At 37.1% G+C, this 26984-nt stretch overlaps 1 protein-coding gene across 4 annotated transcripts; it reads left to right on the top strand.

Annotated features, from left to right (window-relative positions):
* The first annotated feature begins 87 nt into the window (after positions 1-87).
* SLC35B3 (solute carrier family 35 member B3) lies at positions 88-26984 on the top strand. 4 transcript variants are annotated; one of them, XM_055704119.1, is made up of 10 exons: positions 88-220; positions 4766-5044; positions 6769-6896; positions 8394-8548; positions 10075-10182; positions 14862-14959; positions 17809-17901; positions 18308-18419; positions 22746-22815; positions 23931-26984. In XM_055704119.1, the coding sequence occupies exons 2-10, from the start codon at positions 4844-4846 to the stop codon at positions 24079-24081; spliced, it is 1116 nt and encodes a 371-aa protein (XP_055560094.1). In that variant the 5' UTR covers positions 88-220; positions 4766-4843; the 3' UTR covers positions 24082-26984. The 4 variants fall into 4 exon arrangements, with proteins under 4 accessions (XP_055560094.1, XP_055560095.1, XP_055560092.1 ...); XM_055704120.1 differs by lacking the exon at positions 6769-6896 and adding an exon at positions 6339-6460 and having other exon boundaries at positions 90-220; XM_055704117.1 differs by having other exon boundaries at positions 200-307.

The raw sequence follows: 26984 nt of genomic DNA, 5'->3' as shown, positions 1-26984 counted from the left end.
CGGAGTAGGGCGGGCGGCTCCGCTCGCCCCAGGCCGAGTAGCGGAAGGCCGAGCGAGCGGCTCTCCCTCGATGCGCTCGGAGCTCGCGCGGACCCCTGGCACCCCCGCCGCCACTTCCGGCGGCGCGTGAGGCTGGAGGGAGCGAGCGGGACGGGCGCCGCGGCGGCCGGCGGAGGGGAAGGGTTGGCCGCGGCCGCCGTGCCCCTCCCCCGCCGAACAGGTACGGGGGCGGGGCTGCTCCTCCCCCACGCACCGGGGTCGCTTCCTGGGGAGCGTCACCTGGTAGCGGGGGGCCATGGCCACGACGGTGAGGATCGCGGGGGCCGGGGCCCGGAGCAGGAGGAGGCTGGCGCGGCCTGGCGGGGGGCTCGGCTGGCCCGAGGGGATGGGGGCCCTGGGGGCCCGTGTGCGGTGAGACGTGCCCTGCCCCGGGGGAGAGGCGAGGAATGGCGGCCTGCGGCGGTTCCGGGGTACGCTGCCCGGGGCAGGTGCTGGAGCAGAGCCACGTCTGGCCTGGCCTGGGGGTGCGGCGTGGGGCAGCGCCGGGCGGCTGGGCTGGCGGAGAGCTGGGCGCGGGCGGGTGGGCACGGAGGAGGCTTCAAGGGTCGTGCTGGTCCCTGTCCCTTTTCCCTCTTTTTTTTTTGCCTCCGGGGCAGGAGCCAGGGACCACCAAGTAAAGGATCCGCTCGAGTTTCTCACCGGTGTATGTTTGTGTCCCTGTAACCGGGAGCATCCCTGTCAGGTGCCAGCAGCTGTCCTGCCACCAGGCGTTTGTGGAAGTGGTTCCAAAGGAAATGGCTCTTGGCCAGGGCCAGCATGGAACTTGCCTTGCATGGCTTATGCGAGCAAATTTTCTGAGAGTACAGAGATGCTAGTTTCTGCCAAACTGATATTTTTAATGGATGTTCTTCAGGGTTAAATAAAAACACCAGCTCCTTTGTAATGATTTTGCCATGTTTGGTACACGTCATTAACTTTTTGGAGGACAAAGAAATTTTGCTTTTCTAGTTACGTGTTTCTTTGCTTCTTTTTATTACTGTAAAATTACTTTATATACAATCACTGTATTATTTTACTTGTGTGTTAAGTTAAAGTCTTGCTCTGCATAGTTGGTTGTTTTTTTTTCAAAGGGGAAGGAACAAAAAGTCTCTGATTAAAGAATGTGGCGTATACATTTTTACCCAGGAGTAAAAAAAAGGAGAGGAATATGCTATTTCACATCAGGACAGCTCTTAAGCCACTTGACTCTTCATAAATCAGATTTTTGCTGCGTGTTTGTTCAGAAGGTTAATCAGTTGCTTGAGTTATTTTGGTGAGAGGAGGGTGAATAGCATTTTTGATACTTAGAAAAATAATTCTGAGAAGTCATGGTGGACTTCAGAAGAGTTCTGTCACTGTTGGTAATGAAATTACTTGGTGGATAGTGTTTCAAATGGATACATACATTTAAAGTTTCTTCAGCTATTAAATAATGTTCCTTGAAGGATTTCTTGAACACAGTAATATTTTTTTTCCTTTAGAACACAATAGAGAAAAAACAATTACTATACATCATCTTCTTATGGATGGCCTTGGGTGTAACTAGAGCTATCAGTGTTGTTTCTTCTTACTTTAGCAGTAGACTCAGTAATCTGCAAGAAGTTAAATGTACAGATTGTAAAAACCGATGTTGTTCCTGAGGAAATAATTTGAATGTAAATGCCTGAAAGTCAGAAAAAAATGTGTTAATTGTGGTGTGGGTTAACACTTGCAGGCAGTTTAGCACTATGCAGCTGTTTGCTCACTCCCCCCCCCCCCCCCCCCCCCCATGCTCATATGGATGGAGGAAGAGGAAAAGCAGTAAACCCAAGAAAACTTACGGGTTAAGATTAAAATTGTTTAAGCAGTGGGGGAAAAGTGGAAGAAGACAAACAGAAAACAAAACCGGTGGTATGAAGTCAATCGCTTCTCCCACAGGTAGACTGATGCCCAGCCAGTTCTTGAGCAAAAGATGACTAACCTCCCTAAACCCCCTCCTCTTGCTTTTTATTGCTGAGCATGACGCTTTATAGCATGAAATATCTCTGGTTTGTTCGGGTCATCTGTCTGGTTGTGCCCCCTCTTACCATCTTGCACACAGCCTATTCTGTTCACTGGGGCAGGCGGAGAAACAAAAAAGGCCTTGATGCTGTGCAGGCTCTGCTCAGCAATAGCTAAAACGTTACTGTGTTATCGGCATTGTTTTGGTCACGGATCTAAAACACAACGCCATACAAGCTGCTATGAAGAAAATTAACTTAATCCCAGCCAGGCTCAGTAGATAAATATACTTGCTACAGTTTCTTCTTCCCTCTACTTCTCCCAATCCTAACATGGCTGTCACACAAATAATATCAAAATTAGTGGACAAAGTGGAAAATGTATGTACAAAACCATGCGTTACACAATTCGCTCCATTTTGAAGTCCATGACAGTACATGGCTGTGTCTTGTGCTGGGCATATGTCATGTTACAGTTTAGGTGAAAAATAAGTCTCAGCTCTTGTTCCTGCTGAAAAGTGTGACATTAACAAATGCTCTGTGCCTGTCAAGAGGAAGCGTACACTGGTCAGGAAACATTTGAGCAGGTACCCATGAAATTACACATTCAGCTAAGATGTCAGCAATGGGTAGATTTCTAAATACAGTGTCTTTCCTGTATGGTGATTTACTCCTTGGACTTGTACTTGGGAGTCCTAACTTTGCATGCAGTTCATCTGGGGAGAGTAGTCCTGGCATAGTGACCAAGTAAGGATCACTGAGTATCTCGACAGGCACCTTTACTCTGCTTTCCCTAGTGGTACAATGCTATAAACACAGGATTAAAGGGGACTGCTCAGTCATCACACCCAGTATTAAAAGCTCTACATAACTGCTTTCATAAACTTAATGTTAAAACTAGTTCAGTTATTCCTTCTTTCATTTTTAGGCTGCTCTAGAATACAGGTAGTCTACGGATGAAAAGGTAGCGTCTAGTAAAGTTTGTTCGTGGTCACTTCGTGCCCATTTGCTCTTATTCTGCTGTCCTTAAAATTAGAATTATTTTTCCTTCTTAGTGGTAATACCTGTGATACTTTTATTGTAAGCAAGTCTATTTTCTTTTCAACGGGGTTTTGCCAGGCTAGACAAGTTACAGTTTCATCTTATTTCAGTTCATAACATGGGCAATCTGTTCCTCCATCCTCTTAGCCTTTTTTGCAGTTCTTTGAATCTTTCTTTGAGAGTGATCAGAACTCTGTATGGTACTGTATGTGAAGGCTCACTAGTGCTTCATTGCATGACACTGGCACTTCTCTGTTTTTACTGAAAAGAGTCTACTTAAACTTTCTCTTTTTCCTTTTTTTTTTTTTTTATGGTTACCTCATTTTGGGATTAGCTAACAGTCCACAAGGGTAAACTCACTACCTCTCACTTTTGTTTTTTCAACTGAAGAGCTCTGAATTTAAACACAAATAATAATTATAGTCCGTAAACTCCTATAATAGTCCCCAAGCTATTATTTCAGGACTGACTTCAATAGGAGCCTTGTTCGAACCTGATAGTATGTTTTATCAAAAAAGGAAACGTAACCACATTGCAAGTTTTATATGAATCCTTCATTTTTCAGCTAAACTTGCCATTTTTTTATTGTATAATAAATTACCAATGTCCATGCAGATTACATTTGCTACGTTTATTACGTGATCAAACTTTTGTGTACTGGCACTTCTTCCATTTAAAAACAGTGGGAAAAGCACTTTTTGTACATGTGTGATGAAAAGTATTTTTGAGCTGGGGAGAACAAACCAGGAAATAGTTGAGACAAACAATGTAATTACTGACTGCTTGCTGAACTAGATGCTGACCTACACTTAAAAATCGTGGGACAACTGACCAGTGTGTTTTATCTTGAGGCTGGGGGGGTGGGGGCGTGGGGGAAGACTGAAACATCATACTCTGCTGAGCTGGAGAAAAGAATTATTTGCCTCTCAATCTTTTAAGCTGCTAAATTCCTTCTCCAGGCTTCAGTGATCTAATTTTGTTTTCTATTACATGTGGAAATGGCTGTATGTGGTTAATATTAAAGGGATTGCCATACCATAGACCTCATCAGATAACTAATCTAATTTCTGAGACTGGCTACTTAATCTTCTTGTTTCCATCTTCTGTTCTTTTCCTCAGAAGTGTTTGAGAAATAGTAAATAAATGTGAGAATGAGGGGATAACTTCTTCCAGTTTGGTGTTTGTAACCAATCATAGGCTTGAATTCATAGTTTTTAGGAAGGCTTCCCATGCAGGGGACTAGTCTGGTATATTTCACTGTGGAAATGAAGTAGAGTAGACAGAACCACAGTGCTTCAGTACTGGATCTTTCATTGTGATTTGATCATAGAGATCACTTCTCACCCAAGCAGTCATTCCTGTGAGTACTGGCATAAAAGGGCTAGTTTGAGCTGTTGTGAAGCTCAAGCTGGTTTCATACAGCCGGTGTATTGGGCTTGGTTGGTTGGTTTGTTTTGTGGAGGGTAGGAGGAATACTACCTCCTGCCATGAAGCAAAAGTGCTTTCATAAAGTGCTGTTGGCCTCTTACGTTAACTGATCTTAACTTTGAACATCAGAAAAGATAAATAAAATTTGTGAATAAAAACACTCCAACAAAACTTTTAAATCTTTATATTTTCCATATATATAAAGAAATGCCACATTTCTTTACTGTTACTGTTGGAAGGCTGTGTGTTATGTCTTATCTAACTAGCATTTCTTTCAGCTTTCAGGCAGAGGACCCACGGAAATAGAAGAGCAAAAAGAAGATAACAATAGCACTGAAGGCAGCGAGCTAGGAATCATGGATCTGAAATTCACTTCATCAAGAAAATACGTTTCCATCAGTGTACCTTCCAAATCTCAAACTATGTCTCCTCATATCAAATCAGTAGATGATGTTGTAGTTCTTGGCATGAATCTCAGCAAATTTAACAAACCTACTCAGTTTTTCATCTGTGTTTCTGGAGTTTTTATGTTTTATCTGATCTATGGATATTTACAGGTAAAGCCTATGAATTTGTGTCTTAGCCCAGTTTTCTTTTTCAATAGCGTAATATAGTATGTATTTTAATATGTATAGTCATTTAAAATAGATACTGATTGCAAAGGCAAGCTTTCAGAATTCAAGAACAGTAATTGCATAATGTAAAATTCCATTTATGTGCCTGCAAGGTTTCCTTCAGTTGGACCTCATCTTTTACTTCTGTGTGTAAGACATACCTTTCAATATTATTTTGAATATGTATTTTTTAAATGTGATTTCATAGTCTATTGAAAACAACCAAATTGTAGAACAATACAGACTGACATGTGAGTCTTCATTGGTGTTGAAACCTTTAGATCTCCTTGAGTCCATGAGTGCCGTACAGTCTATTGTGCTCTCTGCTCTCCCTTCAGGACAAAGCTGAAATGTGAATGATGTTGGTTGTTAAGCAGAAGCATAATTCTTATGCTGTTTTCGTTAAGACTTTTCTCTTCCTGCTAACTTTTTCCCTTTTATCTTGAGCAGCTACATTTCTGTTCCTTTTCTAAATATTTTTTAAGTTCAGTGAGTCTTCTCAATAAAGCAGTGACTTTAAAAAGCTGATAATTAAAAGTCACCATGTTTTCAAATGCAGTTCTCAAAAACAGCTGAGAAGTTTTTTAAAATAAAGTTCCAAAGAGTTAGACAGTTACCAGTAATTGAAAGCCGAGTCTCAAAAAGGAAAGTATTAGGTAGCCTTTTGTTTCCATAACTGACGCATCTACATAATTCTTTATACAGTGCATGTATTTTTTCATAACAAATTGCTCTGATTTTAAATGTTCCTACAGACTGCAAATTTATAAGCTCACAAGTGCTATTTAATGTAGGCGCTCAAAACATTAGGTATGCCTTCCTATGAGATGAAAACTACCAGTAAATATGTCTGTAAGAGAAACTTTGTATTTGATTTATTGTGAGCTATTTATACATTCTGGATAAAAACAGTCTACTGAAGTAAATGAACTGAAAAGCAGACAGGAGGACATCTAATTTGAGATAAATAATGGATCAAATGTATTCCCCAGATCAATCAATCCATTAATTTCAGTGGATTTACACCAGCAGTAAATTTTCTCTTTGCATTTTGGAGAACCTAAATTGTCTTTTAAAATACTTTGCAAGTTATGTATGGCAGGTAAATTCTCATTAATAACCATCAGCTGCGAAGGCTAGATTTGCATGTACGTGAAGGAAAAAAAAATTGTTAGTTTTGTTTTGATGTAATATTTTGGTGTATGTATGTGATCTTCGTGGGTTTTTGTTTTTATAGGAATTGATATTTTCAGTGGAAGGTTTTAAACCTTTTGGTTGGTACCTCACTTTAGTGCAGTTTGGATTTTATTCCATTTTTGGACTAATAGAATTGCAGTTGATTCAGGACAAAAGGAGAAGGTATGTGTTTTTCCAAGCATTTTACCCACTGTCCATCAAATTAGAAGCATTTGATATTTGTGGTAAATTTAACTTCTGTTGTTTGAATGTGAATACTGTGAGGCATTAGTAGCAGTTCCATAGTTAAAATGATGTGACTTTACTGGACAATGATAGAAAATGTTTTGTAAGCACCTGCTTAGATTTCAGACCTGTAAGTAGTCTTGTTGACTCTACTGTCACTTTGTTCCACTTACAGAGCATATTCTGTCCTTGAGGTAGCTGATACAGACTGACTCATATGTGTTGCTTGTGATTATCACTTTCAGAATAGGGCCAACTGCACTTCACATCACTTGAAGCCATCTGTCACTGAACACCTTTTCCTCAAACCCCACGGCACCTCCTCACCAAGAGGTTCCTCTAGCATGCTGTGCATCGTGGAGAGTGTCAAGAGGTCTGCTCTCTGTTTGCCATATGGCTGTGTAGATTTGCTTCAAAGGATGTGCTTAGTTTTTGCATTTTTCATTTAAGATAGCACTCGTAACACCCTGCCACAAAATTATTCTGGGTTTTCACTGCAGCTGACCCAGGAGATTCTTGCTGTCTTGAATTGTGTGGATATGGGATAGTTTGATCTGACACAGTGCAGCCTTTCTATGGCTTCCTGCCCAACTACAGCCTCTGAAAACTGTATATTGAGGCCCTCTGAAAGCTTGGATAGAGGCTGTCATGCTGTACATATATTTTAAAATTTCTTTAAAGTATTATAGCCTAGCTGAGCATAACTGGTTTTCCTTACCTGTAGTCAGCCTTAGCTGATTTTGCATATACTGATTTTAGGTAATAGAATTCTTCTATAGCCAAACAATATAATTTTAATTTAATTTTTTTTCTTTTAAACACTCACTATTTAGTATTTCAAGTTATCTGACTTTTTGAGATGCATCAGATGATATTGCTTAGTTACCTTTTGAGTGTTCCGTAACTGGTATTTAGGTTTTGAATACCAAGTAGTTACTAATGCTTACAGAGCATGACCCTGTAAGTAAGCTATGTTGGAAACGTAGATCTTAAACACATTTTACATTTTATTTGCTATAATTTAGGCATCTTCTTGTAGAAGATTAAAAAATCCTAATTTTTATGCTGAAATCTCTTTCTTAAATTGTAATTTTTTCTTGCATTCCTCACAGAATGCCTACATCATATAATGAGTTATGGATAAGACAGCGTTAGAGCAAGACATCTCCTTATGTTGCTTAATGTGACTCTGAGTATGCGTGAAAAAATAGCTGAACATATGCACAATAACTGTAAAAAAATCACAGAGTGAGCACAGTGATTGCTAAAAATTACTGTCGTATCATCTGTTGTCAGGTGATAATTTCATCAAATTGCAAACAGTACATCTGTAAATGTTCAATAAGCCTCTCCGTTCATGATATCTGAATCACTTCTTTCTTAGTTCTGTTGAGTTTTATAAAACGATGGTACTTTTTTTCAACTTTCCTTATTCTAAAAATGTCAATGTTCATGTGAAAGCTTCACCAAAAAAATTGACACAGTGACCATGACAGGACTAACATTCAGAATATCTTGGTATACCAACATTCTGTATTTCCTTTGATAAGTTACCTGAAACCTTGTCTCGATTTTCCTGTAAATAATATAACTTCTTAGAAGGAGGTTAAAGAATTACTGTTTGAATGCTTCATGAGTCATGAAGTTTTTATTGTCTTGTATTTGAATGCTGTTTATTAGCAGTAATTAAAATAAATGAAATTTGAAATCAGTGATTTATGTGCGTTTTTAAATTTTTGTTACAGAATGAAATTCAGTGAGAAAGATAGTCAAGTTGTATTAAAAACATATTGCTTTATCTAAATTTTCCATGCTAAATCTCCTCTGTATGAGTCTGTAATACCAAGATTCATGTGCTTATATTTTGCAGAATTCCTGGCAAAACCTACATGATAATAGCATTTTTAACAGTGGGAACTATGGGTTTGTCCAATACCTCTTTAGGATATCTGAATTACCCTACTCAAGTCATCTTCAAGTGCTGTAAACTGATTCCAGTTATGATAGGCGGGGTTTTTATACAAGGTAAGTGTTAAACTTGCTATTAGATGACTTTTTTTTGCTCTTTCTTTGGGAGGCTGGCATGTATGGAATCCTGTACTTTGTTAAATTTCACTGAGGCTCTTGGAATGGAGAGGGGCAGGTAGCATTTTCCTATGGAGGAAAAATGTGTATTTCTGAAGCATCTTCTCAGAAAATGTACAAATACAATTATACCAACAGAAAATGTGGGGAAAAAAGTTTCACAGGTCACTTGCAAAACTTAATTTTAGTGGATGCTTTCTTAATTTTTATGTAATATGATGTTTTCTAAACCTAATCACGTCACAAATAAAATATTTCCAGTATTGAAATAGAAAACTTGAAATGGGAAAGAAAATATCCAGCCATGATTTGTGAAGAAATCCCCTACTCGTCTTGTTCCTAAATTCCTAATTAAAATTTCTAAATTTTGCTAGAACATGTAATCAGAAGTACACCTGACTTTACATGTCTTTGGCTAGTCCAAAAGTCATAGTTCATATTCCAAGAACAGAAAAAGGGATCTGGAGTAGCACAGATAAAGTCTGTAGTTATGTGAATAAACGTATGTCAGTATTTCTGGATTTAGAAGACTCATGTATGTGATAAAAGTTTCTATGTGTTCAATACACAAGGATTGATTAAGTAAGTAAATCTCTGCATGAGCAAGCGTTACAGAACAGAATCTAGAATTGTATATTTCTGTGTAGTTAATTCTGGCCTAGTTGCAATAGGAAGCTGAACTTTCAGAGGAGGGTACAAGTTTACATATGCACATGCACACACACTGTTTACCTTGTATCAGAAGTCATTCTATATAGTTTTATTGTAGAGCAACTAGTATTCCCTTAAAGCTTCATGAAACTTTATATTGTGTTGTATTCTCAGAAGCTGTGATTTTATTCTCTTTTTATTATTGCTTTAAAAAATTTCAGTTAACATTTTCACTTCAGTTAAGTTACCATGGAAGCTTATATTGAAAGTATAGCATCTGGGAAAGGAACATGTTATTTCAAACCATATATACTAACTCCTGCCTTTCCATTTCCCAATTTTCTTTCTTTTTGCACCCCCTCCTTTACATCCTGTTTCTCCCAAACTAAAAGATGATGTAGCGTTCTGAAAGTACGCAAATCATCTGTTAGTGTTCAGGAATTACTTCCCTCTGATCAGTAAAGGCAGCCAAAATGTCTTGCCTGAGGGAAAAATCGTAAGAAAACATCTAAGCTGTCCTGAAGTTGCTGAGATGGTGCTTTGTCAGGGACAATGTGCTTTATGTCAGTAGGAGTAAAACTAAAATTGACCACAAGAATCAGATACTGTCTGTTAAGGTCCTCCTCCATTTAGCAGCTGCTGTTGTAGAAGAAACAAATTCCAGTCATGAAAGGCCAGGGCATTAAGTCTTCTGCTTAAGTAAAAGAATGACACTGGAACATTTTTCCCTTTTGCTTCTAGTGTGCTAAACAGGATAAATGTGAAATTCTGAGAGTGTTAACAGCCCATTCATGTTGTTTTTATTGCTTTTGTAGGAAAACGTTATAATATTGCAGATGTGTCCGCTGCCCTGTGTATGAGTCTTGGGTTGATATGGTTTACTTTAGCTGACAGCACAGTTGCGCCAAACTTCAACTTGACAGGTAAAGATATATTACATTTTAGAGTTCAACAAAATACTTGGTTTTCCCAAGAACAGTTCCATAGAAGTTCAGAGAGTTCTTGGTGGAGTGCCTTCAGGTATCATATAGAAAATGCATGTTTCATTGCAGCTTTGCAGCAGCAGAACTCTGTCTGTGGCAGAAGAGGCCTTTATTTTAAGTGTTACTTTGTAGGTTCTCAGAATTTCTGCATATTCCACCCTTTAGGTCGAAATCTCATGCTTGTTCTCAAGAAGTACTTTCTTCTCAGTAGATATGTTAAAATAAATACAACAAAATTCAGTTTGACCATTTTTAAACTTCCAAACATCAGTTGTCTTTTCCAGTTTGAGTCTTAAGCTTTAATTCTTTTTCCATTTCAGAACCATTTATTTTATATTAATTGGTGGTCTCACTCAGATTCACTGTAGTTCTTAGCTGGAGTGCCTACGTTCTAACTTTAACTGTGTGAAATCAGAGGCAAAGAAAATATTTTAACCTGCTTGGGTTTGAAAACTTCCTGGAATTATTTTCTCAAATGACAGGGGAGAAGAATTGGTTATCTATAAAATCCATATTACTTACTTGGCCAGTGTTTGGATTAATACTGAACCTTGAAAAACTTTCGAATATTCAACTTTTTGTGCATTCTTCTTATGAAATTCTGAGACGACTTGCAACGACCATTATGACAGACGTTCAGTGTGAAACCTTTGTTTCTTAATAGTGGAGGCACTGATTTGGATGTTTTGTTCCTAAAAATAATAATACGTTCTCAGTTTTAAGGAAAATACTTTTTGCCCTCACAATATAGTTAGTTCATCTAGTGTTAGTAATGATCAATTTGTGATGTTGTCTAAACTGTATCTTTTTTGCCTTGCTCATAAATTAATTCTCATGCCTTTTAATGTAATTTTAGTGCTACTGATAGTGGAAGAAATTTTAAAAGCATGTGAATTATATAACCTGCTGTGCATTTAAAGTGTTTGTGTGGTGTAATTGGGTGGCTACTTGAAAAAAAAATATAGAGTACAGTATGGTGCTGGTAAGCATGTAATTATATTTTAGTATTTCTGATATATAGATATATGTTACCATTACAGCCCTTTTTGACTGTGTCCTCTAAATGCATTCACATCTTAATATATTCCTTTTGTAAAATTTGAATTGTTTTAAATGTGTGCTATGATTTAATTCTGAAAAGGTTTGGAAATTGTGATTCTTCAACTGAATGAGATAAGGTAAAGTGCAGCAAATGTCCCAAAGTCCTGATGCCCTCAAAGATGTGCAAAGCACAAGATAAAAAACTTTAACCGTCTTCAGAGAATAAACAGGGTTGTATTTAATTATTAATCTATTTTGAGCACTTCAAACAAGTTTGTATATATTGAAACTTAGAGCACTAACATTTGGAGGAACTTAGTTCTGTGGAAATAGAATATAGAGTTAGAATTGGAAAGTCTGGACCTCCCCTTAGGAACATGATTCAAAATTCTCACCTTCTGAGAAGGTTCTTTCTGTAGTTCTCTGTTCCCTCTCGAGCTGTTTTGGTTTATTCCTATGTCACTTAATTTAACCAGAAGAAACTTACGATAAGCAGAAAGGTTGAGGTTTTCCATTTCTTGGATGAATTATGGAAATAGATGCTCCTTTCCTTCAAGAAATATACTGGGTTTTGGTATTGCAGAAATTCAGAGCTGCCAAAGTTTAAAACTAATTACAAGAATTATTAAAAACTTTGTTCACTCTGCAAAATGACACAGTCTTTTGAATAATTACACTTTTCTTGAGGTAAATCATGGAATAAGAACTGAAAGCGGAGACGCAGAATTTAATTTTGTATCTTCACAGAGGATCTTCAAAGAAATAACAAAGTATTTAAGGTTATTAAAATTTTCAGAAACAAAACAGCAAAACAAATGTTAAATTTAAGGATGTTTTCTAAAGTTGCAATTTTATGTTACTGCCTACTTACTGCCCTGTAAATTCCTGACTTTGTGCCAGTGATTCATGCACATTTACGTAGAACTGTTTCCACGCAAACTAGTATGATTCTAGCATGATTTCATAGAACTTAGACTAATTCATTAAGAACAAAGGTTTTTTACATTTCATAGTACTAAGAGAGCAAAACCATGCTGTGAAGTTAAACAAAACATATAATCTCTTTGTTTTCTGATGCAAATACTAAAAATGGTGCATGAGCAGACATAAAATAATATCTGGATGAACAATTTCACAAGTTCTTTTCTCATCTCTCCCGTCTCTCTTCCCCTGTCCCTGGCTATTGAAATCTGACCTCCCAGTATTGCTGGGCCAAAACAGGAATCTGCACAGATTTTGTTTACACATGAAAGTCAGCCAAGAAATTGAAACTCTCTTCTGACAGAACAGGTATATATTTATAACTAAGGAAGAGGTATATTTTTCAAGATGGAGTTGATGCTAAGAGCTCAAAGCATCTCATAGCGTTATCAGATTGGAGAGGCAGTGGTAGATATCCTAAATAGCTGTGAATAATCCAAAAGAGAAACCAGAAGAGATGGGTGTGCAGAAGGAGACAGTATTGAAACATTGCTGCTGTGGGAACTTCTACTGTTCTGGCATTGCAGGTGTAAACGGAAATTAACTATTTTCAGGGAAGACACAGTAAAAATATCAATTGCATGCAAATTCTTCCACCCTAGGACTGTTTGTACACTTGAAGTTTAGTCTTCTGCAGACTGGGGTGTTTAGTCCTTAGCTTCACTGTTAAGTGATATTACTTGGTTAGCTGCCTCTACTGTGTCTTACAATCTTATGTGTAGCAGCCTTCAAAAACCTGGAGTAATGGGCAAGTAAACTCCAAACAACTCACTGGTCCTAACACATTGGTGTGGTGGGGATTGCAAGTGTGAGAATGTGTTATTGAGGAACGCTGGTAGATCCAGTATTTTAATGACTTCAAGTGTCACATTAATAGCGTAAAACACGATGTAATGTAGTGTTTCAATGAAGTCTGCTGGTGCAAGACCTCCAGGTTTAATTTTTTAGAACTAATTTAGAACCACTTCTTCCAATGAGTTTTATTTCATGCTTGGCATACTACATAGCATTACCGGTCCCGTTTGTGGTTTTGCTGCTGCTGCTCGGCAGGTGCAGTGCTATCACAATGAGTGGAGTAATTCTTCTCTTAATGCTCCAAACTGTGTATGTATGTAATACTGACATTTGTCTTGTCCCTGCATTTCTCCTTTCCATGTGCACTTGCACTTCAGATTCCAGGTAACCTTTTCATCTCAATCCAGTCCTGAACTCATGTGTTTGCCCAGGGATATGCCTGGGCCATTAAGCACTGATGGAACAAGCATGATAGAGAAGACAGATGGAGACATATTCCGTCTGTGTCACTTTACAGAAGTGATCTGCAGTAAGGCTGTTGCTAAGCTGGAGGTGTTATAATACCTTTGGACCAGAACTGAATCTATGTAGTTAATATATCTATGTCTTTTATCATTTCCATTGACTCGTACCTTTTCCAGTGCCTGATAACTTTAAATAATGAAGAGTCTTTTTCTGTTGCTTCAGTTGCGTAAGTCTAGCCTGGAAAAGGAAATGGTTCCCAAACTAAAAACACTGGTTTGGAAGTTCTCATATATCCAAAAATTTGCCAAGGAGATGCCACCTTAAACTTTATTGGTCTTAAAAATCTTTCAATTCTGAAAATCCTGGGAGCTGGGATTTTTTTCCTCTGTCAGGAGCTTATACTCCATTTGGTCCATCAGCATGCCTGTTTTGAGACCTCCGATAGTAAGAACATAATACCAAGAAAACATAACACTGCTTGTTTCTAGTCTTCCTCTCCTCATTCTTCCCTGACACTTAAAATGTTTTTAAGGAGCCAAGACTAGATCAGACAGTAAACATGATTGTGATGACTGTTACCGTCTGTGATGTTTTATACTTAAGAAAAGCGGTATTTTCAACCTGTGTGCTTCATTAAATACAACAGTTGCTGCAGTCATGAAAGAATCGTTGGAGGTTGGGAAATGAATTGTGACTGGCATGGATAAAGAGTTACTAATTTTTGTTGTTGGAAAGCTGGTTACATTATTGACTGTGCAGTGACTTTGTTGTGAACAAATATGGTAACCTAAACCCGTGGATTTGTACCTGATTTTTTTTAGTAGTAGTAGTAGTAGGTTTTTTAAAATTAGTGTTTCGGTAACGAAATATTTCCACTGTGAATCTTTTATGTTTGTTTTACCATTTCATCTAACATTTCTACTTGCCTTTGTTGGGAAAAAATAATCTAGAATTAACTACTCAAAAGAGTATGTTCTCTGGTTATTTACCTTCATTACAAATACCGAAATAAATGCAATTGCCAGTCTTTCATTCTTGTTACTACAAAAACTACAGCTGGCTTCTTTATACCAGTGTCCCGATGCTCCTATCAAGTTTAGAGATACACAGTGCTCAGGGGTTAACTGGTGGAGGGAGTGTGGGTGGACATCGCTTTATACTGGTATAATGCAATAATTTTGCTGACATTTAGAGTACGATACAGAGAGGGTTTTATTATTATTTTTCTATTCCTGAGATTTTTTTATTTTTTTCAGGGTAAGTACAGAGTGGTTTTCGACACTACTCTGCTGATAAATATTCTGAACAGGTTTTTGTTTGTTTGTTTCTTATATTAGGTGTGGTCCTAATATCCCTTGCCCTCTGCGCAGATGCAGTTATAGGAAATGTACAGGAAAAAGCTATGAAGTTGCACAATGGTTCTAATTCAGAAATGGTAAATACCAGATTTGCAATTTTAAAAGAACATGTTCCATCGTAGACAAGGCATACAATGACAAGACATGAAACTTCAATCTGCTTTTCTCTTGCATATGTAAAGAAGAGCTCTTGCTGTGCTGCTCTTGGGGTTTTCTGTTTGTTTGGGGACTTCTGCTGTTTCTTTGGTTGGTTGGCTTTTAACCTTTCAAGGGTGCTGTTTTCTGTGTGCAACTTCACATGTATATTGCTGCTATAGAAACACTCATTTCTAGCAATAGTTTGTCTACTCTGCAGGCCTGAAATCAATGGAGTGTTTTATGTATGATTATGCACTTAATGTCTGAAATATATATACTGTTCTGGTATAAATGAGAATGTGTTAGATGGAACACACTGGTTTTCTTATTTGCTAGACTTAGAACTCAAGTGTGCTAGTATTTTAGAAGCAGCCTTTGTTGAAGGTTTTGAAGTCCATAAAACTCTTTCACAACGGATGAATGTGTGCTCTTGACTCGATGACTTAATTTTGAAAAAGTCTTGGCTTTGTATTTTTTATATGTTATTTGGAATGTGGATTATCTGTTTCTATGGCCTGATAATTTTTTTCTTTTTAGACAAAACTTAAGTTTGAATTTGGCATCGTTTTCTCTAAATTCAAGTAAATAAAAGAAAATATTTTATTATAATAGTCATTAATTGAATATGCCACGTGTTAAAAAATATTGAAATTTATCATATTATGCATATTTTTTACATTTAACTACAAAATCTGCTTTCTCATGAGAATAGCTTCATAAATGGATAACAAATTCATTAGAATGAGGCTTCATTTAAGACTGAAAGTAACGTAGGTTGTCTCAAGAAGTTTGAGCTGCCAGTTTCTGGGAAGTAGAAAAATATGCCTGTAAAGTGTTGTTGTATGTTTTTATTTTTGTACTCCGTAATATTCACTGTTGAGTGCTGCTGGAGGCAGAGATTTTGGCTACATGGACCTCATCTGACCCAGTGCAGCCTTCTATAGCTATAATCTCTGAAATCCAAAACAAAATACAATTTCTTAACTGTTTTCTTGCCCACTTTGCATCTTGGTAACAGTCATCTGGCAGCTGTTAACTGCCTTACCTACAAAGCTCCTGTTATCTCCAGAACTTTGCTTTTTATTCTGCGCTAGTCTGACAAATGTTGGTCTTCATATTGCATACTCATACTACTTGTAGAGAATCAGTGTGTGATTAAGGATATTAAGATTTTGTTTGTTTGAGGCCTAGAGATTACACTCCAGGATTTTATCTGTAGAATTTAGTGCAGAAGTACAAGCAGAATTTCAGAAATCATTCTTCTGAGACTGAAGACTGTGGGTAAAAACTTAAAGAGGTCCTCTGAAGCAGAGATGATGTTTAATGAACAATGACCTGGAAGTGAATAGTGAAGGAACCTGTCATCCACAGGATCTCTGTTTCATTGCCGAATTTGGAACTTGCCCTGGATTAAGCAGTTATGAAAAGAGAAAAGATGACTTGCAGCTGAAATAGTAACCTGCTCTGGAAGGTTATACCTAATTTTGCCTTGTGTGTGATTCTAAGGAGGTGACTTACATCACACTGCCTAACGGGGAAGTAGCAATGTGATGCTCAGTCCTGGTTGTGGAAAGTGAGGTCTTTGGGTAGTTTGGGAGAAAAGCAGGATGGCAAATGAAGAACTAGAGACTAACTTGTGTGTGTATAAACACTGCAAAATAAGAACTCTGAAGATCAGGTCATTGTTCTTTAAGAGTTTGAAAGCAGTTCTGCTGTTGAAACGTATAGTCATCCTCCTTTATTTTTATTTTATTTTATTTATTTTAATTTATATTTTTATAATATTTTATTAGTTTAAAAACCACTTTAGATAAGTGTTCTGTTGTCTCATGGCATTGTTAATTGTTATTACATAATTTTTTTGCAAATAATTGAGATTGTATAACAAGAAAACGATTAAATTTGTCACAAGAAGTAGGCCTGTAATTGACACTGAGTTTTGAAAGTAGATCAGCGTGTTCTAGCTAGTAATGTGTAAATACAGTAGCTCTGTTCACTGTCTCCCTTTTTCACAAGAAAAGGCCACTAAATGTCCCCCAAACACCCGAATGCCTCCCACTGCATGGGAGGGTGTACAGATGGGCAGTTCCAGCTCCGGTTGCTGCCCTTACATGGGAAAGGGTAGGGTGAAGACTCTTTCGTTGATGTATGAAGCTATGCATTAAATAAGGGTACAGACAAAATTAAGAGTTTACCTGATTGCTGAGTATAGTCTGAGTACTGAACTAGGCTAGAGCTGGTCATATTTGAAAATTTTGTATCCTATAACCGTAATGCAGGGGCGCCATGTGCGTCAACAGAAGTGACACATGTGACAGATGAAACTCATGTAACAATTCTGGCAGATTATGGTGATTATGTGCTACCCTTTGCACATTTAATGCAATATGGATCTTTACCATGCAGGATAAGTAGCAGAAAATGAAATATGTTGAACGTATTATTCAAACTATTAAATTACATAGTTGTGTGTAGTTTTATTTAGGCTGTGAAATCCTGAATTTGAAGGATTTACCACAGTCAGCATTGACCTCAGGATATTATTAACTGACTAGCTTAGAAAACTTGTTTTTATGTAGTCGTGAGGAGGAAGAATGTCTTAAGATGACTTACTCACTTTTCACTGTACATCAGCTGTTACAGAAGTACTAGTAAAAATACCTTCAAACACTGCAGATTCAGCTCTGAGAAGTTGAACGTTATTAATAGGACCAGGCATTTGAAAGCATTTAATTTTGTCCTTTTGTATAGTATCACCTGGTAATTATTTTCTCTTAAACTATTCTAGGTTTTGTATTCCTATTCAATAGGGTTTGTGTATATTTTATTTGGATTAACATGCACTAGTGGATTAAGCCCTGCAGTAACATTTTGCTCAAAGGTAGGTGTAAAGATTTCCTTTTTTCTATGAAGAACCTCATTGGAAAACTTTGCTCTGTATGGTTTAGAAAATCTCACTACTTCTCTAAAGTTATGTTTTCATCATGTAAACTGGTTAACTTGTATAATTCATACATTAAGCAAGTTGTTACAGTCCTTGATGTATAAGATACGGTTATGTTTTAAAAAACAACAAAATCACAGGACCAGTCTTATGAGCTTATAATTGCATTATTATTTTTCCATTATTTAACTAAAATTAAATAAGGATCTTTGCATGAATGCATTGTTGAACAGCTTATTATTGCTCAAGCAGTTGATTAAAGTCTGTAGTTTATGTCATTTTGCAATACCTCAGGGTTTGTTTTACATTTTCCTAACAGGCTTTTTTGTTGTTGTCGTTGCAGCATCCAGTTCAGACTTACGGTTATGCATTCCTTTTCTCCCTGACTGGGTATTTTGGCATATCCTTTGTTCTAGCTTTGATTAAAATCTTTGGTGCCCTTCTGGCTGTGACAGGTATGAACAAATGATATCTTTACTGCTTTTGGTTTAAAAACACAAAGTAGTCATATTCTATTATTTAAGACAGAGCTTTTGAGAATTGTTCTTACTCTGGCTTTTTTTCTGTTCTTTGTGCTGACTCATTATGGTTTGTGTAGCATGAATCTTCACTACTACTATGTGTCTGAGAGCTTCCTGGTTCTTTCTGTTCCACTGTTTCAACCTTGAAGAGCCTGTTAAGTAATCTTGTGCATATAGCCTGTGCTATATTTTAGTGCAGAAAGAACACCGTTCAAAACAGAGGAGTGCAATGGAAATGTATAGCAAGGTGTAATGAAAAGACAGCTATTATTTGAAGCATGGAAGAAAAAGTAAGGGGATTCCAGTAAGGCATAGTAGGCAGTGTCATAGTCTCTAAGCACAGAATTTCCAGAGATTTCCTACAATTGGTATTGCTAGAAAAACTATAAAGAACTCCCCCGAAGCTCCTGAATGTCCATACACTTTCAGTGGAATGCTGCTCTAGCCGTGTTAAACGTACACTCCAGACTCAGTTCAGAAGGAACTCAAGTGAAACAAATTCTGACACTGTGATAGTCTCATCAGTTCTTTTTACTAAACTGAAGGGAGTAAAGGGTGTGTATTAGTTTTGGAAGTCATGGTTTGAACTAAACAAGCTTCTGGTGAGCTGTGTAACAGCTGCTGTATTATCTCTAAATTGCAACTTGTGTATTCACAGGACAGACACAAGCCTATTGTTAAGAACAAAAGTAGACTGTCCAGGCTTTCAGATCTTCTTCTAGGCTTCTAATGTAATTGTCCCACAAAAAATGGAAGCATTTGTATTTTCTGTTAAATGCTTAGAGTACAGCATATGACAATCAGAAGAAACAAATGTAAAGAACACTGATCAGTAATAGGTTGAAAAGATTTGGGCCGCTCATTGGTGTGTCTGCTAGCCACATGTGACTGTGGAACAATGTAAGTCCCTAAAGTATGTCAGAAGTTACTGGAATCCTCCTCAGGCTAAGAAAGAGTCTGTTTCTGTGATAGTTCACGCACAAATGAAAGTTTTGGTGATAAGGTGTTCTCCCCTAATAATACAATAATTACCTAGCGATAAATGCAAGTCAGACCTATCTGCACTGACATGTTCCAGGTGTGTATCCAGATGGATGAGGAAAAAGGAGGATGTGAAGCAAGAAGCAGTCACAACCATTATAGATTTTTTACCTCTATAGATATTCAGACTTGACTCTTATCACATATACAACTGGACATACCCTTTATGTTGAGTAATCAGCGGTCTGGGAAAATCACGTGGAGAGACTGAAATCCTAATAGCTGAGGTTGGCTCTCCATGAATGAGGAAGCCACTGAGCACAGTGAGTCTCAACACTGCACTGAGTAGTGGTGCTTGGTCTTTAGTAGTGCATTGGCCGATGTGTGCCTTAGAAACAAAGAAAAATACTAAAACAAAATATATTCTGTGTGGAAGGAGAACCGTATGGCTTCAGAGAAGGAAGTGTGTTCACAGCCTATACTTTACCTGCCTGAGATCCTTAACGGAAGAAGCGGTATAGAATCTGATTAAATCAAAGGTATCGATAGTAAGACAGATGCAACAGAAATTGCAACTCAGAAATTATTTGTACTGGTTTATTTTGGCTTGCCTCTGTATTTGTTAGACCGTGGCCTATTTTAGCATGCGGCGTTACCCGAGTGTGGCAAAGCTGGCTACAGCCAATTGACAAAACTGTGTTACAGCTGAATGCTTGTCACCTGTATTATTATGAGTTTGTAAAACAGTCAAGTAACTCAACTGTATACATATCACAATATCCTCAACTGCAGGAATAAGAGGAAATGACCCTGCCATTCATTTTAACAGCAGTTAATTTAATGTTTAACATTTTTTATGTATCTAACAACACTAAAGGAGAAGTCTGACACTTGGTCATTTTTCATCATCTTCCTGTACACCTGTTTTCAGGCTCTCCCTAAAATTATTATTGTTCACTATATGCAGCTGCTATAGAACATAAAATTGTTTGTAGAAAATTGCTGCTTCTAAACTTAAAATGTAACTTGAGTGTATTTTCAAGAATCAGTCATTGCCTGTTTAGCTGCTTCTATAATTTCTATAGTCTTTACAGTAGCCTATCAAGAACAGTTACAGCAGGCTCATTCCTTCCTGAGGTTACCTTTTTTAAACTACAAATATTAGTCACAAGGACCAGAGGGGGAAGGTGTAGCCAGATGCAACTTTCCTCTCTTCCCTCTACCCTTAAAAGCTGCTCACTTCATCCCCAGCAGTGGAGAGGAGGATATAGACGGTTGTTTTCCGACCTGAGGATTGGATTGCTTGCTCTGCTTTCCTATTAATTATTTCCTCTATAGTGCTTCTGTTTTATGTTTGTTTTTAACAAAATTCAGTATGCCCCCTGACTGGAAATTGGCCCAGACGAGAGGGTTGGTTCATGCATTAAAATAGCTCTTTAGAAAGAAAAAAGAAGTCTTACTGTGCTAAAAAATGTTTAAGAATGCTGTGGAATGGCAAACCCTTCCCAGATTTTCTTATGCCTGACCTTGACAGTCCTAACACTTGAGCCCTTTCTGTCTTGCCTGTAGCAATGTGAAAATGTTTATTGTGCTTTGGAAGAATGCTACATTCATTACTGTCCCTCCCACCCCCCATACACCCTCCCCCTTCTTGGGGGGGACTGGGGTGAAAGAGTTTAATGAAAATTGTATTTCTATTAGCAGAATGAGAAATTGTCAGACTTAATTGGGGAAAAAGAAGAAAAGGCACTTAATTTAGAAGGAAATGGTTACATAAATATTTTAATTAATAACTGATTTGAAAGAACAGAAATAATTGTAATTAGAAAAACTGAAGTAATTTAACCATTTTTTAAATTATTCATCTGTAAACTGTTTTCTAATTAAAACTCAATTTTCTTTTTCATTCTCATTCAATTTTTCATGTAATAGAAAATCATTTTATTCGATACACATAAATTTCTTAAAATGTAAAGAAAATTGTTACCAAAAAGTTGAGGATAGGGCAGGTAAAGCAATGGTGGAGGCTGTTTCTTCCGCTGAAAAACATGCTTTTAAGTAAAAATTTGTTTGGGGGGGAGGGTTGGGGAGAATGAAACTTGCTTTAGGAGCCGTAACAGCATGAAAATACATCAGTAGTCCTTGGTTCCTGTTGTCAGTATGTTACAGGAAAACTCATGTGGATGTAGTTATACAAGTAAGGCTTTCCAGTATTGTATAGTAAAAAATACTTTGTGGTAAGCAAAATAATTTTTGTTGCTAAAAAATGTAGGTCTATTTAGGTACAGACAATTGTAGTGAGAAGCCTGCACTATTGTGTGGAATAACACCTTCTCAGACCCTTAACCTCCATAGCTAAACTTGTGTGCCTGGCTACGTTGTTATTTTTACTTTTATTTTTTAATTTTCTATAACTTTTACTCATTTATTGATTTTTGGTTTAGTGATAAACTTTATAGATTTCCCAATACACAATTTGCTAGCAACCCTGTGTTCTTGTTCATAGCAGATAGCATTGAAATTGTTCAAATAACTGTTGGAGCTACAGTTAATTTGAGAGTAACCCAAACAGATTGTTTACTTCCATTTTGGTAACAGGATTGTGTTCTCACCTCTTCTTACTACCTTGATTCCTCCTAGTGATACCACATACAGAAGAAGGTCTCTTAATGGTTTTGATGGAAACTTCCTAATGCAGTCATTGAAGTCAGATGTTCTTGGTCTCTTCGGTTTCTGACCAAAATTGTATTTCTCTGCACTGTTAGGTAAATTTTCAGTAACTTCAAAAGAATGACAAGGTGATGGTCCCATTCCACTTTAAAGCCCAAAACACCACTGAACTGTGTGTAACAACATGAGGTGGAAATGGCAAGAGATTTGGTGTATCCAAACAGTGATACCACTTTTTTCTGCTTTAACAGATTAGTTTATGCCATCAGCTACATGCAACAATTGTTTGTTGCTCTCAGATATTTTGAACTGATTAGCATGGAGTTATTAAATAGCAAGTCTTGTTCTGGAAGTTTCTCTGCTGCAGATATTTTGACTGGAGCTGATAGTACTGACACAGTGTACTTGTTTCAAACAATGTATGTTTCTAGCACAATTTTGCACTGGACTGATAGTGCATCTGCAGGCTGTGTTTGCACCAAGGATGGTCATTGGTTTAGCCAGATAATTAATCATGGAATGAGGTTATCTACTAATATTGAAGCCTGTATTACAATCTTTTGCTGCAACTGAATTCTTAAAGTAGTAAATATTTGTTTTCCTCTGCAGTAACAACAGGAAGAAAAGCAATGACCATTGTGCTTTCTTTTTTGTTCTTTGCAAAGCCATTCACATTACAGTAAGTATTTATAGTTTTAAATTTTTTTTATATCTTTTCTAAAAAAAAGGTCATATTCCTGATCATGGAAATATAGTAACAATAATTAATCATATTCAGGCTTTAATGCTTTTCATTTCATATCTTCTACAAATGTTGGCAATCTGTTGTAAATATTGCAGGCTTGTTGATGCTAATCATGCCAGAGAAAATAGTTTCCATTTTTCTAAAGGTCTGGAAGACAGGCTGTTCTGTGTGTTGGTGGGTTTTGGGGTGTTTTTAATGAAAATCTTACGTAATATCTAGTGTGTGTGATAATAAATTGTTTGGGTACTTTCTCTGTGGAAGATTTGGCTAACGGAAGGCATTTTCTCCACAACGGTATTGTTTCCCCTTTTATGAGCTCAAGTTTAAGTTTTTAGCTAGCCCTTTTAAATAACTGCAAGCTTCTGTTATCCTGATACATTCAACTGCAAGATTTTTTAGTTTTATTTTCTTCCCTTTTATTAATTTCAAGGAAGAGCTTACATTGATAAATGCAGCTGAGTAGCTACATAGATCCTAATTGCTGCTAGTTTGAAACAAAATAACGTTCAGTTAAATTGCTATGTATACATTTATCTGAGATTTAAGAATAAAACTTACAGGCAAATGCCCAAATGGATTTTATTCCAGCTAAAAATCTTGAGGCTTAAGTTAATGGAGAGCTGAAACGAAAAGGAGCTTACATTGGGAAGTGTGGATGTAAGGCACTGAGTGAGAACACATTTTGGAGCAGTAATTGAGAGTATAGCTCTCATAACCTTAGGAAGGAAAAACAGTAAAACCCCTCAGGACTGCTTTATTCATGTGAGAAAGAGCAGCTACTGTTCTGTTATTATTCAACTATAAATGCACCTTAATAAGCTCTCCAGCCAGGATGAGAAAAGGAATGGTGGAAGGCTAGTAAAGATAAAGATTCATGCAAATTCTTTCTGAGTCGCTAATTTATGTTGGGGAATTTTTTCTTAAAACTCTTCTTTCCTTAATGTAGGGGCTTTATTTTTTTTAATCCACAAATATCGGTATGTAATCACTACAGATAAAATGCTAATGATTTTTTTTTTTTTTTCCCCCCTCCTCTCCTTCCTCTTTAGGTACGTGTGGTCAGGCTTACTGGTTGTCCTTGGTATATTTCTTAATGTTTACAGTAAGAATATGGATAAAATCAAACTGCCTTCACTGCATGGTCTTTGGAAAAAAAGTGTGGAAGAAAGAAAAACAAGGACGTTGTCACAAACTGTATAGACAGTGGTTTATGCCTTGTCTGGACCATGACTTACTATTTTATTGGAACAGTCTTCAACTGATTCACTTTCCAAAGGAAACGTTATTAAAACCAAAGGAGCTGAAGGCATATTGTCTGCTTGCAGTTTGCTACAAATGCAAGTTTTTTTGAGCCCTCTCTTCAGAGCACTTGAATTCGTCGTGAAGGGTGTTGCAGGCCACTGTCAGATGGCCCTACCAGGCAATGAAGGACAGCAGCTCCTGGCAAACTGCTGAGAAGCTGCACTCCAAGTGGGACACAGTAGAAGACTAATTTGGGCATTTTAATAATATGGCCCATATGGCTGATCTGAGAATAGTGGTTCTTTGTTAATTGTTTAGGCGGGGTAATTTAAATGTAATACTGTATTAACATTTAATGGAACCTAATCAGCAACTGGTTGACCAAATTGTGCTTTTAAAGGTGGAGGGTTTAGAATATGGTATGTTGTCACTCTTTTTAAATAAAAGTGTTGGGGTTTTTTTTAATTTATTGATTAGATCATCACAGAACTTGGTATTTATTGTGATAATTGTGTTGGTTTTTTTTTATGGAAATCTCACAGTGTTACTCTTTTTGACTTGTGCTTGCGAGTAACAAAAAAGTGATTGAGTTTGTGCAGTCAACACCCATTTTACAAAGGAGGAATGGGCTTTGAGGCCTGAACAGGGTGAGAACACAAAATGAAAAAGTCATGACTGAAACAGTGGTGTAATACACACTGTTATTTGCTTATTCTGTGGTGAAACACAGAATTTTTAGTGGCCTGTGGTCCTCCGTATCATAGTGGTGTAAAGAGACATGGAAGTCCTCTAAATTCATATCATAAAATCAAAGCTCTTCAATCTTTTCAATATTGGAGTAAAGAATGACAGCATCTGCTGATGTATTTGGTATATGTATTGTGTCAGTCTTTGTGTGGTCCTGTGATGAACTGAAGAGGATTAGAGTACAGATTACAATTTTCTTTATTTTCTTTATTTAACGACAGGAGGAGACAATGTACTAGCAGTCTGTCTTTTTCATCATGAATTTAGGAAGACTAAGTCCGTTTATCTCTTTTACTTTCATATTGAAGTTACTTTTGAATCACTTGCCATCTCTTTCATTTTATGTAATTAACAATAGCACTTTAAGAACACTAAAAAAAATACTAATCACCTTACAGTTCATTCTCATGTGCTCATGATTTTTTTGTTGTTGTGTCCCTTAGGTGCATCTTGGTGTGTGTTCTTTCACCTTGGACAAAAGTAAATTGGATCATAAAATTACATAGTCGGGAAGAACATACAAAGAATGGAAGTACCTCACAGGATTGCCTTCTGCCAAAAATAGTACTTCATTAAAGTATTCAAAACGTGCAAAATGTTTTTTCAGACACTTAGGAAGAATTGCCGTTCCAGGGAGCTTGCAGTCAAACCCCAGACACAAAATGTGCCTTAGATTTTACTTACTGAGTTGGTAGCTAGCTTGTGCCATATTATGTTAGGAAATAGAACATGGAATAACGTAGCCATCTTAGCACAATGGGACAAGTGGCGTGGAGAACAGTGCCACGTAACGGCGCTGTTGCCAGCACTCAGTACTCTGGTGTGTCAGCAAAGCTTTTCAACCCATATACACCCAATGCTGTCAAGTTAGGAGAAATTACTGCGTGTAACAATTTTGCTTTTTAAATTCCCAGCTGCTGCATGATTGATTGTGCCCTGGATAAGGCAGAGAGGTGCGAGTTTGATGGACAGATACATCTTGATAGAGAAGGATGGCCTGCCCTGTCAATCGGTTTTCATGTTGCAGCCAGAGCTTTATGATAAGATACGAAAAAGGGTTACAATTGCAAATTTGATGCAAGAGGGCATTTGACCAAGTCAGGGGGATTGACACATTTCTTTCCCCATAATACTTATCAACTCTTATATTCCCATGAATTCTTTTCACTAGATGAGGTTGCTCTTTCCAGTGCGGTTACGTTACCTATAAAGCTTAAGAGAGGGACGTTTTTTTAACCATTGAAAAGAAAGTTAATTATGTTACATTTACTGCTCTGTTCACTATCTTGGTGGAACTTGGTAATTAGCATTTGAGCATAATTTTGAACAATTTTTCAGTCTCAGTTTTGCCATCTGTAAACACTATTGCTAAACTTTACTGAATTTCAGGAAACCAAATTATGTGAAAGCTCCATACATGCAGAAAGTCTTAGTAAATACAATTTGTTTGGCATCGTATATAAATAGATGAGGTCACTCCCAAAGCTTTTGAGTGGAAATCAAATGTAGTATGTAGATTGCCAAACTGTTTATTTAATGCAGTTTTGTCTCTGTGTTTTCTCTTTGGAGAGTGTAGTGTTCATGGTAATTTACCTTTTAATTTATTCTCTATTGTATACAAGACTGAGTTAATGAAGCACATTAGGGGAAGTTTTGATTTATTTTTTATTCATTTTCTTACCTATAGAAATTAATGTTTCGTTTTGCAGGTGTACTTTTAAAACTTATTTTTATACAGAAATGAATATTGTAGATTTAGTGTTAATAGCTTAAGAGTCAGATTTTTATTTTCATAGGTGTGAGTCTAGTACTTGCTGATCAACAATATGTGTGTTAAAGAAAATGCACACACGAGAGTAGTTCATAGTTTTCCACCTGTTGTGGCAGTTTCATACTTTCATGGAGACATTTAAGAAAACCTTCATTTCATTGAATTGCTGTTTGTGGGTTTCTTTGGCTTTTTAATAAGCTTTATAGTGCATGCAAGTAAGTGAACCTCACAATCCTCCAAGTGTTCTTATTACATAATTTTGGTTTAGGATCCTCTGTACTGTATATCTATGTTGATTTTGTGTTATCTGTGAAATATGAATAAGGGCTTGTCCACAAAGTAA

The sequence above is a fragment of the Falco cherrug genome, chromosome 3 (assembly GCF_023634085.1).
Source record: "Falco cherrug isolate bFalChe1 chromosome 3, bFalChe1.pri, whole genome shotgun sequence".
NCBI classification, from domain to species: Eukaryota; Metazoa; Chordata; class Aves; order Falconiformes; family Falconidae; genus Falco; species Falco cherrug.
The sequence above is the reverse complement of the archived record's forward strand: the minus strand, read 5'-3'. Positions and strand labels throughout refer to the sequence as shown.